General features: G+C 45.5%; 2 protein-coding genes across 2 annotated transcripts; one reads left to right on the top strand and one right to left on the bottom strand.

Moving 5' to 3' along the window:
- Positions 1-6: 6 nt before the first annotated feature.
- Positions 7-13,925, top strand: jph2 (junctophilin 2). Its single transcript, XM_053424865.1, has 6 exons — positions 7-798; positions 3,718-4,534; positions 10,492-10,610; positions 11,778-12,739; positions 13,167-13,267; positions 13,664-13,925. The coding sequence occupies exons 1-5, from the start codon at positions 420-422 to the stop codon at positions 13,245-13,247; spliced, it is 2,358 nt and encodes a 785-aa protein (XP_053280840.1). The 5' UTR covers positions 7-419; the 3' UTR covers positions 13,248-13,267; positions 13,664-13,925.
- A 2,514-nt stretch (positions 13,926-16,439) lies between these two features.
- On the bottom strand, positions 16,440-19,064 carry LOC128442435 (tubulin alpha chain). The gene is made up of 4 exons (XM_053424894.1): positions 18,923-19,064; positions 17,813-18,038; positions 17,569-17,717; positions 16,440-17,480 (listed from the first exon to the last, which is right to left on the bottom strand). Exons 1-4 carry the CDS (start codon positions 18,923-18,925, stop codon positions 16,503-16,505), a joined length of 1,356 nt encoding a protein of 451 aa, XP_053280869.1. The 5' UTR covers positions 18,926-19,064; the 3' UTR covers positions 16,440-16,502.
- Between the last annotated feature and the right edge of the window lie 1,099 nt (positions 19,065-20,163).

Here is a 20,163-nt window from a genome sequence, read left to right as displayed (position 1 = left end):
AGCGACTGTCAGGAGATAGCTGGTGGCAGCAGGGACAGGACAGGGGGAGAGAGAGGGGCTGTTTCTCTGAGGCCATGTAAGATCTCCGGCTCCTCATCCAGACTCATCCAGAAACAAATCCATTCGATCGTAACAACAAGTTATTGGCTCCAGAAGATGTTTAGAATCTAAGTGTGTGTGTGGAGTCGATCGTTCATGAAGAATCCAGCGCTGGAAGAATCTGGATCCAAATAAAGTGCGTCCTTCATGGACACAAACCAAGTCCAGAGGAAGACACCGGGACAGACCGAGCCCTGAGGACACCTCCGGTCCGTGTTCATGTCAGGTGGAGGTGAAGTCTCACTGACGGAGCTCCAGCCTTCATCCAGCTAACACAGCTTCACTTTCTGACCCGCGCGTAATTGCGCAGCGGCGGAGGCATGAGCGGGGGTCGCTTCGAGTTCGACGACGGTGGAGCTTACTGCGGAGGCTGGGAGGGGGGCAAGGCCCACGGCCACGGCATCTGCACCGGACCCAAGGGCCAGGGCGAGTTCTCCGGCTCCTGGAACTACGGCTTCGAGGTGGTGGGGGTCTACACCTGGCCCAGCGGGAACACCTACGAGGGCTACTGGTCGCAGGGGAAGCGTCATGGTCTGGGGGTGGAATCCAAAGGACACTGGATTTACAAAGGGGAATGGACTCATGGCTTCAAGGGGAGATATGGCGTCCGGCTCAGTGTGGGCAGCGGAGCCAAGTATGAGGGGACGTGGAATAACGGACTTCAGGATGGATACGGAACAGAAACATATGCTGACGGAGGTAAGAGCCACAGGAGGACACGCAGCTCGTTGACCTTTGACCTAAAGTACAACTGTGTAGAAATACAACAAGTCAAAGTCATGCATTTGACATTTGACTTAAATATATACTTAAAGTACAACACGTATGCAAAGTGAGCCCTTATGGATTCATCTGGAAGTTTGACCTATAAATAGCCAACTTTATTTATATGTTTCACTTGTAACGCACCTTGTTGGTGTGTTTTTAAAGGAGCCGCATAAAAAGAGACGTGTACAATTATTTATAGTTATTTATTATCTATGTTTCATTCTCACTACTTTGGTGGAACCAGGAGTTTTCTATATCAGGGGCCCCGGTTTACACTGAAGAGCCAATTACATGTTCCCAGCATGAAACCTGATTCAGTAAGATGACACATTCCTCGTTAGCTCTGAGCAGAACCACACATCTTTAAATATACTTTGAAAATTGTTCCACGTTCAAGCACATTGTGTTCTTAATAAAATATTATTATAACTTATTTATTGTTCGTATAAGTTGTTTATCTTCTTCTGAGAGGACAGGGGGACTTCAGGGGCCAATCAGATTTCAGCTGGGAGTTCTTTAACCACTGCTGGTTATATTTTGAATTATAAATCTGAATTTATCAAATTAACTTCACAAGTTACATGTAATATTCATGTACCTGTACCTGTACTTTACTTTCCACTTCTAAATTACTTAACTTTACACATCAAGCTAATTTGCGTCGTCCATTTTGGTTCAGAGAACTAAGTTCATTGCCGACGACATGAAAACAAACAAGCGAAGAAGATCTTCAAGGTTCATAACGTCGATTTAACCAGAAGAAAATATCACTCTGCTGCTGTCAGTCAGGAGCTGCTCTGGAAATCCAAACCCCACTGGAACGTTTCCGTTTGGTGAAAGTGTTCCATCAGGAGCGGAGGTGGAATAACTCAGATCGTTTACTTACATATATGAATATATTACTATTTTGGGGGGGGGGGGGGGGTTCTTTCAAAAGTTTGAAAAGGAAATAATAAAGTGAACTAAAGCGGAATTCCACCTCTTTGTGTTATGATATAATATATCGGATTATTGGATTATATGATAATATCATATATTCCAATAAGTGACACTACATGACAGGGTTGTGTTGAAATCTGTTAATAAACTTAGATATTTTAACACAACCCTGTCATGTTAGTGTGTATAAATCTGCAGTTAACTACTTTATTTCTTATTTTAATCTCTAAAAATCTATAAACTGTATTTTATTTATAACCCAAATCTGCAAAGTTACTTTAGTTTGTAGTATAATTGAAATAATATCATATTGATGTATGAACTACATAACTCAACATTAACATTGTCCTGGAATTAACTGAAATTTCTCGATTCTGTTCCACCACTAACCATCGTAAGTTTTTTTTTATTTCCTTCTTATCTCAAATTCCTTGTTTCCGTCCTTTAGTCTCTCTGGAAGCTTCTGGTGTTTCTCCTGAACGCTCCGAGTTCCTGAATGTAAACGTGTTGGTTGAATGAACCACATGTAAAACATCGATGGTAACGTGTTGGTTGAATGAACCACATGTAAAACATCGATGGTAACGTGTTGGTTGAATGAACCGTGTCGGACATGTAAAACATCGATGGTTCGGGTTAGCGGACGTTTCCCTCGTTACCAGCTGACTCATCAGCCTGAAGCCCACTGGGCTGGACGCTCTGTTGGGGGGGGGGGGGGGGGGGGGGGATGTGATAGCACCAGATGTCAGGATGTAATAATAGCCCACCAGCCCTCATGCCCTCCTGGCCTCACGGGCTGAGGCCTCGCGCTCACTTTAATCCACACGCATGTCAATTTTAGCATGAGCCCAAAACCCAGACATGACTTGTCAGCGAGTGCTTGACTGACGGAACCTTTTCACACCAGAGATTCCCGCACGACACTTCGGCACGAATAAACGTTTGAGCAGTTTTATATAGAGGGAAGTATTTTCTCTCCATAGTGTCAACGAGTTAACACGGGGACCAGAAACAGGCTCAGGCAACGACTAACGCTAATTAACGCTGACTGAGAAGTTGAGATTGTCTTCACTTTTGTAGGTTACAAAGTTTCGGACTCATTTTGACTAGATGATGACGCTGGAGGCAAAATGTGAAAGTATCAGTTCTCATGTGTGGAGCGTAGAAACCGAACGCTGCTTCTCCGGGTTCAGTTCTGACTCTGGGGACAGAAGGCCGACCTGACGACCTGACGAGCTGAGGGGTCGGGAACATAACCTGGCAGCAGATCAGAAATAGATGTGGGCCCTAAACCATTCTGTGCTTTACAAACCAAGAGTAGGAGTGTAAAGATCTCAGAACTGGAGAGATGAGATCCACTTTCTTGATCGTTTCTTTAGAGAGACCTGTGAACACACCATGCAAGGACAAGACTCACCCAATCCTGCTGAGCAATAAGTCCCTTAAACCTAGATATGTTCTTAAGGTGGTAATAAGATGATTAAGAATGTTTGAGTCTATGGCTACACCAAGATGTCTGGCTCGTGGTTTTTAACTTAACAGATTCAAGCTGACTTTTAATCAAACTTCTCTGCCTCCAAAAAACAATAACTAACCAAAGAAGAGCCTGACTCATATAATCTTTGATTTCGTAAATGCTTGTAATGGATTAACGTTCCCTGGTCGTGTACATTTTTCATGTCATCTGCAAAACTGTGGTAACATATTTAGTTGTTTTCCATTGTCTGTGGAAGTGGGAGCATGTTGAGCGGGAGAGGCCCCAGTATAGAGCCTTGAGGAATCCCATATGATTGTATTTCTCTGCTCAGGTGAAAACTCCCTGTGCTTTAAGTAGGATTCAAACCTGTTCAGTGCCAAAGTTCTATGTTATTTCTAAATAATAATAAAGTCCCTGTCCTCTGACGTTTGCAGGTACTTTCCAGGGTCAGTTCACCGGTGGGATGCGGCACGGCTATGGTGTTCGTCAGAGCGTCCCCTACGGGATGGCGGCAGTGGTCCGCTCCCCGCTCCGCACGTCTTTGACCTCCCTGCGCAGCGAGCACAGCAACGGCACCGTCCTGCAGCAAGACATCCCCCTCATCACCACCACCAATGCCTCAGGTGAGGAGATGCAAGTCGCCACCCCCACCCACCTGGGACCGTCCCGCGGGGGCTTCGCCCTCACGCTCCAGGTGGACCCCGAGGCCATGAAACCCAAGAAGAAGGGTCTGTTTCGCAGGGGCTCTCTGCTCGGCAAGCTGAGGAAGTCCGACTCCAGCACCTCGCTCTCCAGCCAGAAGAGCAAGCTCAGCTTCCTGAGGACAGAATCCGCCCTGAGCTCCAACGCCAGCGACACCAACTCCACCATCAGCATCGGGGACGAGAGCCTGGCCGGGGCCGAGGATTTCCCCCCCGTGGAGGCCGACATCGACGCCACCACCACAGAGGTCTACATGGGCGAGTGGAAGAACGACAAGCGCTCGGGATACGGAATAAGCGAAAGGTCCAGCGGGCTGAAGTACGAGGGCGAGTGGATGAACAACCAGAGACACGGCTACGGGAGCACCACCTTCGCAGAGGGAGGGAAGGAGGAGGGCAAGTACATGAACAACATGCTGGTGAAAGCCGTGAAGAAGAGGGTGATCCAGCTGAAGGGAACCAAGATCAAGCAGAAGGTGGAGCGAGCGGTGGAGGGAGCTCAGAGGGCGGCGGCCATCGGCAAGCAGAAGGCCGAGATCGCTGCTTCCAGGTGAGAAGAGTCCGAGGAAACAAACGATAAACATGTGCTTCTTTTTCCAAACTCAATCAGTGATGGAATCTATAGGTTTTTAATCAACCAGACAAAGCAGTTGACTAAAGTGACGTTAATAAAAGATAAAGCTCTTAGAATGATTAAAACAAAAATACAAACTTCTCTTGAGCTTTTCAAATAGACAAAGTTTTGGAGATAAGATTTCAAAGAGTTCCGTGAACAGAGAAAGTAAACGAGACAAAATAAAAACCAGACACTTCATTTATTCTGAGCCGCCCACTGACCTATACGTATATTATTATAAATTATTATTATAGATAAGAAATAATGAGAACACAGGCTAAAGGGACCAAAGGAATTTCCTATCAGACGCTTGACACCCAGAGCCCATCATGAGTCTCTATATTGGATATAATATATATATATATATAATAATGATCCTCTATTCCTGAGCTGGGAGCACATGAGACACTGTAAGACAAAACCTCACTAGCGAGCAGAACAACCCCCGAGGTCAACAACACAAATCAATCCAGACACAAAAATACAAATGACACAAAAGAGAAATGGAGCGTACACACATGAACTGGAGTTTGTCTGTGACCGTACATGGACGCAGTGTTTTTGTCCACAGTCGTCTTCAGCACCTGAAATAAGCTCCGTGTTTACAGACTTGTTCTGACGGAGCGCAGACCCCCGTCCCAGCAGATCCAAATCTAAATATTGTGCTGTGAGGATGAGCAGTAATGGGCCAGTGTGCATCGTGTCAGTGCTTCACGCTCACAGCTCATCTTCAGGCGCCTGGACCGGCAGAATGGAAGCAAGCACTTGGTGTGTTTATGAAATTATGAACCAGAATATATTAAAAAAAAAAAAACACAGGATACATCAGAAAAACTTCTGAAATCCCTTTTTTTATGTATCTTTAGACCCTTCAGCTCAGCCTGACCTCTGAACTAAACTACCAAACTATTAATAAAGTAGTTAACACAACGGCCTGGAGTCACTTTCTGCAGAGAGAAAACTATAACTTGTGATTCCTCAAGTGGGAGTTTGAACAAGGGACTTCTACTTGTAGTATTTATACATTCTCATGAGTCGTTTTCAGACGTGAACTCCTGAGCATGTGCACAGAACTGGGTCCGGACCTTCTCCACAGTTTATTAGACATTATCAACACATGTGCGGCTCCACTTTTGATCCTGAATGGAGCCGGCCGGAGAAACTCTGGAGAAACTCTGGTGAAACTCTGGAGAAACTCTGGAGAAAGTCGGGAGATTATCCGGAGTTCAGTGCATGTCTGGAAGTAGCTATATTTGTACTTTCCCTGAAGTACTGGATATTAATACTTCTCACGTTTTCCATGATGCAAACTTCTCCGCAGTGTAGCATGAATATTAAACTAAAGTCCTGTGTTATATAAGCAGTGGAGACATGACACATCTCCTGGACGCTCTATGATCCTCTGGCGAAGGCGCAGACGGTTATAAATACAACCTGTGCTCTGCCTGGGAAGCCAGACCCGGCCTCTTCCAGAGCAGAGAGGTACACGTCTGCACCCGGACGCTCTGTGGACATTGTTGTGTTGCGTGGGCCGGCAGCCGCGCGTCTGGAGGAGGACCTGTGTGGCAAGACGGGGTGTAAATGACGCACACACAGGGGCCCTGCGGTCACAGAGGAGCCCTGACTAAATATGGACACGCACACTCCTGCTGTATCACAATCACAGGGGAATGCAACAGCTGATTATCCCCCCCCCGCCCTCCCCTCCTCCTCTCCAGCCTCCATCTTTCCTGCCTGGTCACAGACACACACACAGACTGTGTGCTTACACTAACTCACACTGGCTCTTCTATTGTTTCCCTCACATTTGTCCAGTTGAGGCAAATCGAAAACTCGCCCCAGAGTCGCACAACTCTTCCTCAACAACACAACTCTTCCCCAACAACACAACTCTGCAGCGTAGACTGCTTGTAGACAGTTTTTGTCAGCGCCTGTAAACTGCAGCTCCTCTTCTTGACAGTTAGAGATCACAGGTCTGAGACCAGCTTGTGTCAGCAGTGGTGTCAAATGGTTCCGCGGATATAAATATGACACAGCTCATAAGCAAGTGCCTGGGTATAAAGGGTTAGTGTATATATGTACCACACCTAGCTTTAGTTGTGCAGCTTGGATTACACAGTGTTCTGCTGATTCCAGTGTTTTGTGCGGCCTGTAACATTTGTAAACACGGTTCAGGTCTGACCTCAGTGTGGGAGTGTTCCGCCTGTTTTTATAAGTTACTTGTTTAATGAGTAATAAAGTCCCAGAGGAGAAAATAGCCGGTGAGTGATTAGATGAGATCTCTGAAGCTGGTCCTCGTGTGACCTCTTGACGATGTTGCACTTAGCAGCTAATAGGGTTTTCCCACCGAGCAACAAAACCACTTCACACGGGGCATCGCTGGAGTCGAGTCGTTCATGTGGGGGTGCAGGACGCTGCACCCCCCACATGGTTAAAGGTTAAAGCTGTGGCAGTGGTACCTACAGCACTTATGCAGTAGGGGGCGCTGCTGTTGTTGACGAGCAGGTGACAGGTCGCAGGTGTTAGCCCGAGTGTCTGCAGGATTGAGCTCCGACTTTTGGAGGAGTTTTGCATTTTTGTACACGTGAACATTTGTTTCCTCCTGAGATACTTTTTGTTTTTCATGGGCTCATTGGGACATCAGATGATATATTTTTCTAGGAGACTGTTTGGAGAAAATCCTGAGAAATTCTAGAGTCGCACTCGGACCTTTGCGTTGTCACAAACAGTCCCTCAGGATAATGTCAGTGGATTACCTGGAGTTCAGTTCCTGTCTGACAGCAGATCAGCACTGCAGTGTGGCTGCTGGAGCTGCAGACCTGCAGCAGGAGCTGGAAAGAAACAACCAGATTCAGATGCTCGACTATAATCACTGGTGTACGTATAACATTAATACCAGCTCTGTACATGACTGGAGCTCGTCATGCTAGCAGCAGCAGAGTGAGCGAGGAGAAGCACCGACAGCGAAGGCAGAACACAAGCACTGAACTCTCTAAACGACCAATCACAGACCTGCTGACATCAAATCTCTCTCACGCACATCGACATCGGTGGGAAAGAATCCGCCTCCAGAGATTAATCGACGTTGACAACTTTTTGGGAATAGCTGACAACTACTGACATGTAGTAATCGTGAAGTGATTTATTCGTCTTTTTTTAAAGGGACCAATTCACTCTGTCACACTCCCCCTGTCCTTCACACACACACACACACAAACACACACACACACACTGCACACTGGAACAGGACCTTCCAAACAGATCCAGTGGCACATGCCAGACTGACAGAATATCTCTTGCCATCAGCGGCCTCCAGGACAACTGCAGCCGGACGATAAACAGATGGTGACAAACCAGCAGCACAGAAGGACGTGCGAGAGAAGAAAGGATTTTATTGCTCAGGATAAACGTTACATAAAGATTTATGGTTCAGATCATTCTGTGATCTCAGACAAGCTGTGGGTGGTGAAGACGGGACCGAGTCTCTTTCTGCAGCTCCAGTGCAACAGGCAGCTCCAGCAGGCGACCCTAAAAGCACAAGGGGTATTTAGGTCACAGTGTCAAATGTCATGTTTGGTTGCAGAGACACTCTGGAGGACGGACACAGGCTGCAGCAGTTACACAATGTAAAGGGACGGAAAAGGCTTTGGTTGAATTCTTTTTTTGTACCAAGACAGATATTCTTCCTTCTTTTACTTCCCACAATAATAATAATAATATTTGTTGCCTTTCAAAACAGTTACAGAGCTACAAGCTGCTTCACAAATAAAGTATACGTGCAAAGTTAGCACATCATAGGAAAGCCAGATCAGTAATGTGATAAAAAAAATTAAAAAATAAAACAATCAAATAAAAACTTTTAAGGCATTTAAAGACTTTAAAAACTGAGTCGGTGATTCTGCTGATCTGATGTTGTTCCACAGCGTCGGAGCTAAAACCATAAAAACATGATGCCCCTTTGTTTTAAACCCGGATCGTGAACATCAGATTCTCCGATTTCATGGTGTCAGAGCAGAGTGACAGGTTCAAAGGGCTGAAACACAAAGCGGAGACAGATCCTGTGATGATTCGAAGGTGATTAATTAATTAAAATGAATTCTGCAGTGGACCGGGGAGCCAGTGACGCTGCAGAGCTCTGTGTCCACTTCCTCTGGTGTCTGATGAAACATCACAGAGAACAAAGAGACTGCAGAAATCTTAATGCGACGATAATCAGGATGTTATGAACTTATCATAAAATAATAAATAAAAACCAAACTTATCAGAACCGTGAAGATTTGTACAAACATCAGTCTGATAAGAACGACCTGAAAGGACAGGAACCTGAGAGACATTTATGAGATGATTGTTTTGTGGTGTGTTGAGTGATATTTCTAATTTCTCCTCCTTGGGACGATCAACCAAGGTCACAACTACATTTAATCTACTTTTGGTAAAAAATAATTGCTTTCGTTGTAATGGTTAAGGTCAAGGTAAGCATTTAAGGAGTGGTTGATATCAATGGGGATCCTCTCCCCCATAAGGATTTATGTGTAATAATTTGTAAACAGGTAAACAGCAGCTGCGTGTTTCAGTTATAACGTGTGAGGTTGTGAGGATGTTCGTGGAAGAGGGGGGGCAGACTGTGTGAGGACAGGTGGAGCTCATCGATCACACAGGAAACCCCGGGAGTCTGTAATTGTTCCAGTGGGAAGCAACTTCCCTGCTGAGTTGTCAAGTGGACTGGGAGACTATTTCCAGCTCAGGGTAAAGTTACAAGTATCCTCAGAGTAATCACAATCAGTAATTCTCACAGTTAATGTGGCACAAATTACAGCAGCCTCGCAGCTGCCAGCTTTTTCAGTCAACGGGTCGACCACTTTGGTCCAGACTGAAATATCCCGACAACTATGGGATGGATCTCCACGTTGTTGAAAGTCATGGACCCCAGAGGATGAACCCTGCTGACGGGGTCGACCCCTCTAGTTTTCCTCTGAAGCTTCACTGTGTTTTTTAGATCAAATGTTCAGTTGAACTCAGAAATTCATTTTGATTTCACAAACTCATTTGCATCAGAAAACAAGAACCTCCCGGACACATTGAGGGTATTTCCTCAGATTTGGTACAAACGTTAGACTCGAGGACGACCTGATTTGATTTTGAAGGTCAATGGTCAAGGTCGCTGTGACCTCACAAAGCTGTGACATCACAAAGCCCTAAAGGAACATGTTATATGAAGAAAGCCTCAGATAATCCTTTCAAAATTGGTAAAAAATAGTGGTCAGAGGTCAAATTGGGTCAATCAATCAATCAAATTGTATTTGTATAGCCGATATTCACAAATCACAATTTGTCTCATAGGGCTTTAACATGGTGAGACATCCTCTTTCCTTAACCTTCAGCAAGAGTCAGGAAAAACTACTAAAAAACTTTTTTATAGGGTAAAAATACGTAGAAACCTCAGAGAGACACATCTGAGGATCCGTCTCCCAGGACGGACAGAAGTGCAATAGATGCCACGTGTAGGAAAACATTAAGATTAAAGTCTTAAGCAGCATTGATGAGGGTAAACATCTTGAAGGATAACTTCAATACTATATGTCAAGCAGTCCAGCTGCAATCAAAGTCTATGGTCAGCAGCCAGCAAGATCATGATCCACCATCCACATCTGATCCACTATAGTCCACAGTCAAGGTCAATGTGACCTCATATGAGTCTAGAAAGAATGAAGTGGACTGGAACTGCACTGGTTTGGGTAATATGGTCCAGTGGCAGGTGAGTTACCAACTGCGTACATGAAACTATGTGCAGAGCAAGAAACTTACATAAATGCTATTTTCATGCCGCTGATGCTTTCAATGAATAGTGAATTACGTTGCTTCTGTCCCCCCCCCCCCCCCCCCCCCTGCAGGACGACCCACGCGAAGGCCAAGTCGGACGGAGCTGAACAATCGTCTCAAGCGTCCAACAGCGAGTCCAGCATCGCCCGGCTGGTCGCCAAGGAGCTCTCCCCCTCCTTCTACCAACCAGGTCAGTGGAAACCGGAACTAGACGTGAGGAGTTCCACAAAATGGAAAGAACACAAACAAACACCAACGTCGCCTCCTTGAAAAAAGATAATACAGCGCTCCCTGTTCTCAACCTTTTTCTATAATAGGATGTTCATAATTATATATAACAAATTCCTGTGTGACATGAATCCACGCGAAAATCCTCACCTTCATCTTATATTCATGGATATAAATAGTTTGGTGTTTGCTGCATTGCCATTTGCACTCTGGCGTTATTGAACGTTAGGTTTTTACCATCCTCGCGGACAGTCGCACCTCACAGGATCAGTTTCAGTTGTGCGTGTTCCTGCCAGTAGCACACAAAGCAGTTCCCCCCCCCCCCCCCCCCCCCCCCCCCGAAGGCCATAGATTTTATATTTCTGTCCCTGTACATCCCTCCAGCTTGAGGCTAACGATAAGATTAGTCGCATTTGAATGTCTAAAAAAGGAACGTCTTATTGGACAGAAGGGATCATATCAGTTTCATTGGGACTCTGGTAACACACAACAGCAGGAGCAGCCATTTTGGAGCCTCTAGCACTTTCCTCCTGCTTTCTCCCCCAGCAGAGCGTAGAGGCATCAGACGGCTTCCTGCAGGAACTGTGACTAATACAACAAATGGATGATGCTCTGCTGTGCACTGCTCCGTCAGAGATCTCTTACCAAGGAGATAGCAACACAGGCAACACACATCATGTGTCGGTATCTGCACCATCTGGTTTACTTTCACTGGGGAAAACAATGGTGCAGCCTCACCATTCAGAAAATAAACTGTGAGGAACTGATATATATATAGAAACAGCTGTGTCTGTGTAGGAAAGGCCTGATGCATTTTAATATCTGCTGCTTTCTCTCTCTGCCATGAACACTCACACCTTTGTGTGTAAGGAAATGTCCAATAAATGTCGTTTAGTAAAAAGTACACTATTTCAACTTGAGGAATTAAAGTACAAAGTAGTATAAAATAGAAAGTAAAATACATATCTACTGAAGTATAGCCCCTGAGTGAATGTACTTCTCATTTACTCAGGTAAAGTGTTTCCTTTTGTTCTCATCTTCTTTCTTAAACTAGAACCAGAGGTGATAGTGATTATTAAAACAATGGATAAGATTAAACTAACGTGGTGACATCCCTGGTCTCCCCCAGGTCCTGAGTATCTGAAGAAGAGGATGTTCCAGGAGGTGGTGGAGGGCAGCGAGACCACAGACATTGTCATGCATGAGCCGCTGTTGTCTGAGGAGGAGCCCCCGCCGACCCCGCCCGAGAGCCCCCTCATGAATGAACTGGACAGCCTCAGGCCTGGCTCTTCTCCAGGCCGCACGCCCTCCCCCAGCCTGGGCATCATCAGCAAGGAAGACCCTAAACTCCTCAGTCCAGGGAGCTGGAATGAAGACAGAACCAGTAAAGGTGGTGGCAGCAGAGGAAGCAGTAAACCCAACAGCCGGCCCAGCAGTCGCCCCACCACCCCTTCAAACCCTGCTCCAGCTGCCCCTGAAGGAGGAGGGGGGCCCAGCAGCCGCGGCCCCTCTCGGACCCCCAGCCGTCAGAGCAGCAAGAACGAGCAGGGCTCCGACCTGGAGATCAAGCCCCTGCAGAAGTTTGAGTCAGAGTCCAAAGCTCCGGACGCGTCTCCCGTGGCCCCAGTAAGGAATAGCCTCATCTCCCACTATGATGAAGAAGAAGCTCCGCGCCCCTCTGCCAAGGCGCCCAAAGCTGTCACCCCCGAGCCCGAACCCGCAGAGATCCAACCTGAGAGAGCGCCACCAGTCCCAGAGCCAGCGCCCATCGTCTCCGAGAACAAGGTGGAGTCCAGGGAGGTGAGCAGGCCGTCCAGCAAAGCAGAGACGAAGCCGGTACCGAAACGACAACCAAGCCCAGCTCCGGTACCGAAACGGCAACCCAGCCCAGCTCCGGTACCGAAACGGCAACCCAGTCCAGCTCCCTCCCCGAAACCTGCACCCACCCCTGAACCTAAAGTACTACCAAAGCAGGTGGAAGCCGTCGTTGCCAAACCGGCTCCGAAGGTGGAACCCAAAGTGGAAAGTCGACTGAAGCCCATTGTGTCCAACCCGTGTGAGGAGGCGACTGCAGAGTCTCTGGAGCTGGAGGTAAATACACATCCAGTGTTAGATTATTTCAGGAATGTCAGTTTCCATGATTTCTTTTTATATCTTAACTATACTGGGAAAGCTGTCATGATGTTTTGTTCTGACGTTCTCGCTCCCCAGAGGATGAACCCTAATGACTTTTATGATCTTTTACTTAGAGCACCACCAGCGGGTCAAAATAAATATTAATATTGTTTGTTTAAATTAGCATTTAGCTCAAAGTTCATGCTCAGTTCAGGGGCCGCATCCTTCAGAGCCCATAGGTAAATTGTGGCCCCTTTGTGGCCCCCCATTTAGAAAAAAAACTAGATCCGCCCCTGGTTCTTTAATTATGATCTGATCCACGATCTGATTCTTAGGTTTATGATCCGTTGCAGTAATGACAACAACAACCACTGTCCTCACGACCACCTCTTTGTTCTTCCAGGGCCCGAACACCATCATGATCTGCATGGTGATCCTGCTCAACATCGGCCTGGCCATTCTCTTCGTACACATTTTGTCATGAGATGTTTTCCTCCGACTCAGGTGATCTACAGTCCGCCATTTTGAACAAGTGACGCGGAGAAATCACAATTTTATTCACGTTTTCACAATCTGCTGGAGTCCATTAACACAACCTGAAGACCGACCTTTTATATTAATAACCCTAATCTGGCTTTCAAGTGAATTTTATCTACTTATTTGTCCTTTTGTTTATATTTTAGAATGTTTCATTATTTGGTTTCTCTTTTTAGATTCACTGATTCTAGATTCAAGCACAATATTAATATTTAAGGTTTTAGTTGATTTTGTTCACTTTCACACATCTATTCTTTTTAGGTTTAAGAATTGTGTTGATTTATTCTGTGTGTGTGTGTGTGTGTGTGTGTGTGTGTTTATATGAGAAGTGCTGTATTAATGGTCTAAATCGGTTACCTGCAGGTCGCCTGCGGTGTTGGAGAGAGATGGCGTCCCTCCTCTTCAGAAAGGAGCAGAGATGGAAAAAGGCTACTGACGGGAGAAGGAGGAAGATGAAGAGGAAGAGGAGGAAGAGGAGGAGGAGGAGCAGAGCCCCATGCAGGCGGCCACCGCTCTGCTCAAGGTTTTTCTCGGTGTGACTGTGTGAGGCTCTTTCCTCTTTCCAGAGCTGAGAGGAAGTGAAGGACATTGACTGACAAGATTCATCTGGATCTGGAGGTGTGTGTTAAAGGGTTGTGGGGGGGGGGGGCAGGGCTGGAGGGCGGCAGCAGGGTGACACAAAGAAAAAGAAAAAAGGTTTTTAAAATACACTTATGAAGTTAACGAGTTAGTTAACTAGTGAACTTAGGTTCAGGAGCAGGACCACGCTTCCACCTCTAGTCACCCGTCAACATTTACCTGGTTCACACGTCACAGCATCCCTTTGTTCCCCCTCCTGGAGAAAGAGAAAAGTAGAGGGCCCACCCTCATCCCTTCATCCTCATCCCTTCATCCTCATCCCTTCATCCTCCTCCCCTCATCCCTATATAGATTTCCATTCAAACCTTTGAATCACTTATTGCTGGGGCGTGGTCCTGGTGAATGATAATTATGTTTTGTCACAGGTTTGTAGTTGCCAGCTGCAGGAACGTTGCTCACACACACAGACTTAATATTCTCTCCACCCGCAGCAGACGTGTGGAGGATTTAAAGGTGATCCTGTTGTTTTGATCACCTGCTTTGTCCACGGTTTGGGTTGAGCAGCCGAGGAGGATCCGTTAAGTAGGAGGCTGAAACTGTGTGTGTCAAGTACTGCTGCATACTGAATCTAATGTTCTGTCAAGTTGTTGTTTTTTCGCCCTGTTGCTCTTGACTGTCTTAAGAAAGACTCCAAAGCATCATGAGTTTTATTTGCCAAAAAAATCTGTATTTGAGTCCGTGTGTGTTCGACACTGTGAAAGATTCTGTTCTCTCGCTGCCTCCACTGTCACGCTGAAGGAAACCGGAAGGTCAATGAGTTCCACTGCTCCTGTGTTTGTTGTGCACTGCTGCTACACACCCGGGAGGTTTTAAATGAGTTGGGACGGTTCTTCAATAGGATGAGCGAGCAGAACATGGAGGCTGTATGTTGTAGCATGTTTGCTTTAGTCGACAGAATCATATGTGTTTGCCTGTAGGTGTTGTCACGTATGTTCCAGTGTAGAGAACTTCCACTGCTTCATATTCAGGGCCTGTTGAGCTTTTAGAGCCAAACATCAACTTTTGTACGCATGAGGGCACTTTGTGTGTATGGGTCTGTGTTTTTGTACCATTTTGAAGTGCACATCTTTTCAACGTTCAAAATATTCTGATAATATGCAGCCCCTGAATTTATTTATTTCCCAAAAGGAGTTAGTCAGATTACCTCGTGACCGTGAGCTGGAAGGATCCTTAACGCCGTGTCTTACATTGAGAGGAGCACTCTTCACGTGTGGAGGCGAATATTTTCCCCGTGTTGTGAATACATGGGGATTTTAAAAAGTGAGGTTCTTAGCTGCACCTTTAATGAATCTCCTATGATTTAATAATTGGAAAACATTTTCAACTGGTAATTCTGTCTCAGTTCATTCAGCCAACTGACAGATTAACTCAGCCGAACGTGCAATAAAACTAGTTTTCACACGGGTCAGTGTAATGTAGAAGCCATTTTTGTCAGTTTTAGTGCATCAAAATAAAACTAAATATCATTGCTGAATTTGACACAAGTGTTTGTGTGGCTGAACGTGGCCAAAACTACAAAACTCAAGATTAAATAAAAACTTTTACAACATTTGTGAATGTGTTGTGTTTTTATGAATCAGTCAGAAGTGTCATGTTGGTTCATTATCTACAGATCCAGGATAGAAACAGCAGAACTCAGTATTTTGAAACCCCACCTGTCTGTCAGCAGGAGACGTCCCTGCCCACAGTTCAAACCACACCCTCTTCTATTGTCTCACCAGGACACCGTCTGTTTGGTTCTCAGGCAGAAACACAATCAACTTAATCAATACAAATGAAATCTGAAAGTGACGTTTATAGACAAAATGCTGCACAGGTCACTGAGTGAATCGAGTTTATCTGACCTGCAATAATTTCATGATGCAAAATGGAGGCATCAGCTGCTGATCACCACTGCCCCCAGGTGGCTGAACTGAGTGGGTTAGGGGGTTTTGTTTAAAATTAAAATATCAATAAATTCATGTGAGAAATGGACACTGTAAAGGAGTGAGCTTCAACAAATATACAAAATGGACTCCATCTTGGTTCATATTGCAAATCATGTTGTGAAATGCTGCAATAATCCAGCTTTCATCATGAACAACTCAATCATAACTTAAACCACAGCAGACAGAGCATTTCCTAACATAATCCATTTAAAAAGGTAGTCAGTGGACTGGTTTATCACTTCCTTATTTATTTAATGTTGCAGGCTTTAATTTTGTCAGTTGTTTTATAGATTAACACCTTTGATTGTAATCATAAGTCCTCCGATTCTTGAAAATAAATGTCTCTCAAATGGATTTTTAATGGAGGAAGCCTGGATTAGTGTCGGTCATTTCCTGAAGTATTAAGAAACAGTTTGAGTTTAAGAGAATCGGCTCATCAAAGCAAATCACATCTTTTAGATGGTCACAAATTATATTCTAAATGTTAAAATGTGTAGAACAAAGTCTGTGGAATAAAGATTATATATATATATATATATCCATCTATATGGAGAGAAAATGAGGAAACAATATTACGAGTCAATTCACTTTATTAACAAAATGACACAGGTAAATACAAGGGAATGTATACATGATTAATACTCCTCCCCTTCCTCATCATCCTCTCCCACAGTATCAGCTCCGACCTCCTCGTAATCCTTCTCCAGAGCAGCCATGTCCTCCCTGGCCTCGGAGAACTCCCCCTCCTCCATACCCTCACCCACATACCAGTGCACGAAGGCCCTCTTGGCGTACATCAGGTCAAACTTGTGGTCGAGCCGAGCCCAGGCCTCAGCGATGGCGGTGGTGTTGCTCAGCATGCACACGGCCCTCTGGACCTTGGCCAGGTCTCCACCAGGAACCACAGTGGGTGGCTGGTAGTTGATGCCGACCTTGAAACCAGTGGGACACCAGTCCACAAACTGGATGGAACGTTTGGTCTTGATGGTGGCGATGGCGGCGTTCACATCTTTGGGCACCACATCTCCACGGTACAGGAGGCAGCAGGCCATGTACTTACCATGGCGAGGGTCACATTTCACCAGCTGATTGGCCGGCTCGAAGCAGGCGTTTGTGATCTCAGACACTGTTAATTGCTCGTGGTAGGCCTTCTCTGCAGAGATGACGGGGGCGTAGGTGGCCAGAGGGAAGTGGACACGGGGATATGGCACCAAGTTGGTCTGGAACTCGGTCAGGTCCACGTTGAGGGCACCATCGAAACGGAGGGAAGCAGTGATGGAGGAGACAATCTGACTGATCAGCCTGTTCAGGTTGACGTAGGAGGGACGATCGATGTCCAGGTTCCTGCGGCAGATATCATAGATGGCTTCGTTATCTACCATGAAGGCGCAGTCAGAGTGCTCCAGGGTGGTGTGGGTGGTCAGGATGGCGTTGTAGGGCTCCACCACTGCAGTGGACACCTGGGGGGCGGGGTAGATGGAGAACTCCAGCTTGGACTTCTTGCCGTAGTCGACGGACAGACGCTCCATCAGCAGGGAGGTGAAGCCAGAGCCGGTGCCACCGCCGAAGCTGTGGAAGACCAGGAAGCCCTGAAGACCAGTGCACTGGTCGGCCTGAAGACATGAGAGGATAAGAGATATTATGATTTGAGTAAATTTGAAAAACGAACTCCTGAGATCAAGTTGAGATCAAGTTACTCACCAGTTTGCGGATCCTGTCCAGCACAATGTCAATGATCTCTTTGCCGACGGTGTAGTGTCCACGGGCGTAGTTGTTGGCAGCATCTTCCTTCCCAGTGATCAGCTGCTCAGGGTGGAACAGCTGGCGGTAGATTCCAGAGCGAACTTCATCTGAAGAGACAGAGTCAGTCAGAAATGATTTAATAAATCAAGTTTGATTTAATAAATCAGAGTAACCGCGGTCTCTACATTTCATGACAGCTTACCGATGACAGTGGGCTCCAGGTCCACGAAGACGGCTCTGGGGACGTGCTTCCCTGCTCCGGTCTCACTGAAGAAGGTGTTGAAGGAGTCGTCTCCTCCTCCGATGCTCTTTTTGCCACCAGGCATCTGTCCGTCCGGCTGGATCCCATGTTCCAGGCAGTACAGCTCCCAGCAAGCGTTACCGATCTGGACTCCGGCCTGACCAACGTGGATAGAGATGCACTCACGCTGTGGAAGGAGAAATATTATTCAACCACGTGTATTTATCCATTTATAAAAATGAAAAAGAAAAAAAAGGCTTTAAGCAAGTGATCCCATGTGCACTGGTCCTGGAGCTAATGCATGATCTGAGAAGAAAGGAGCTCTTGTGAGGATCATCTCGATTAGGGTCACCTGACAGATGATGTACATTCATTATTTACCCTCTGAGCAGGAAACGCTTCCTGGACAAAGACACCACAGAGCAGCTGATTATTCAGACATGCGGTTAATGGAGGAGAAAAGGAAAAATAACTCGTTTGGAAGACAAAGAATCTTCATGTGAAAGAGATTTTGATCAAACACAGCTGGAGTCGAACTAAACATGAAAGACGAGATGTAACCAGAGCAGGGGCTCCTCAGAGGTGTCGTCTGAAAGGGCCTGTGGTTGTGGGGTCGAGGCCTGAAGCCTCATGGGTGGATTAGACCACAGGCCTGCGTCACGTCAGAGAAACAGAGACCGGGCTGCTCTCAGGGAGGGACCCGGCCCAGGGGCTTAGTTCTGGGACACTTTTACCTCCCGAGTCGTGGTGCTTTCTTTCTAACCTCCCGCCCCAGCAGGGGTTCGAAGCAGGCGGTAAAACGGGCCTGATGGCGGCGGAGAGCCCAGAGCTCCTCTAACTGGATCAAACTGGATCAGGAGGAGCAGGACACTCCGGCTCCACTTGAATCTGAGCCGCTTCCGGTTCGGACTCCACTACGACCACGGAAACACACATTCTGCTGCTTCACCCACTCGGTGCGTCGTCACGTTCACTTCCTGTTTTAAAAGCTGCAGCTGCTTTTTAAACTGAGTCAAACTAAACTCCAGAGATTTGAGAACACGTGATTTAAAGAGTGTTTTTCCTACTCACCATGATTCCTGGAACAATAAAGATCAAAAACGAGGAGACGCTGATTTGCTTCGTGCGACAAGACTCAATCTGTCCTGCGTTGGAAGCAACTGAACCAGTGCAGCCGTTACACGGGGAATTTATACCGCCTGAGCCCGGGGGACAAAAGGACGACTGTGATTGGTCCAGGGCTCCACATGTGACCTTTTCCTATAGGTCCAATCGAAAGAGACTGCGCAGCTTGTTAAACTTTATGAACTACACACGGAAGTAAAGTTCATAAAGTTTGAATTGAATTGAATTGAATTGAATTGAATTGAATTGAATTGAATTGAATTGAATTGAATTGAATTGAATTGAATTGAATCGAAATAAATTTAATTATATTACCAAAAATAAGATAAATGAAATCATATTGAAAATGTTGGTAAAGATCAATAAATTGAATAATACAAAATTAAATAAAATTCGATTAACTCCGTAACTCAAACACAACAAAGAATACATTGAATTAGATTGAGAAATAATATTTTAATTAAAATAAAGTATATTTTTAATTCAAACACAACCAGAAAATTAATGAATGAGATTAGAACATTATTTTATTTTAAATAGAATCAAACAAAAAAAATCACTTAATTCAGACATAACAAAAAGCTAAATAAAATGAGGTAGAAAATGAAAATAAAATAAACCAAACCATCTATTTAACCTTAAAATACAGACAAGAATATTTTTCTTTATCTTCAATTAAATCAAAAATAAAATAATAGGTAGGCGGCGTAAGAAATATGAAGCCATCAATAAAGTTCAGTAGTTCTGGGCTGTTTTGGTTCTACATGTAAACAACTACACAACTTAAATACAGACAAAAAGTTAAATGAGATGAGACTGAATTTCCCTTCATTCAGTCTCAGTGGGCGGCTGTGGCTGAGGGGGTAGAGTGGTAGTCCTCCAACCTGAAGGTCGGTAGTTCGATCCCCAGTCTGATCCATCTGCATGCCGAAGTCTCCTTGGGCAAGATGCTGAACCCTGAATGCCCCCCCAATAGAATAACAAAGTGCTGCGAATAGATGCACTGTATGAATGTGTGTGAATGTAGAACTGTACTGTAAAGCGCTTTGAGTGTTCATCACGACTAGAAAAGCTCTATATAAATACAAAACCATTGACCATTTCCCTTCATAGAAAACAGTCGCTATCTGGGCATTTCCCAGCCTTAAATATATTTGCTGCTTTCCCTAAATCTTCCTCTGATATAA

The sequence above is a fragment of the Pleuronectes platessa genome, chromosome 6, assembly GCF_947347685.1.
Source record: "Pleuronectes platessa chromosome 6, fPlePla1.1, whole genome shotgun sequence".
NCBI classification, from domain to species: domain Eukaryota; kingdom Metazoa; phylum Chordata; class Actinopteri; order Pleuronectiformes; family Pleuronectidae; genus Pleuronectes; species Pleuronectes platessa.
This window is presented reverse-complemented; position numbering and strand designations above follow the sequence as displayed.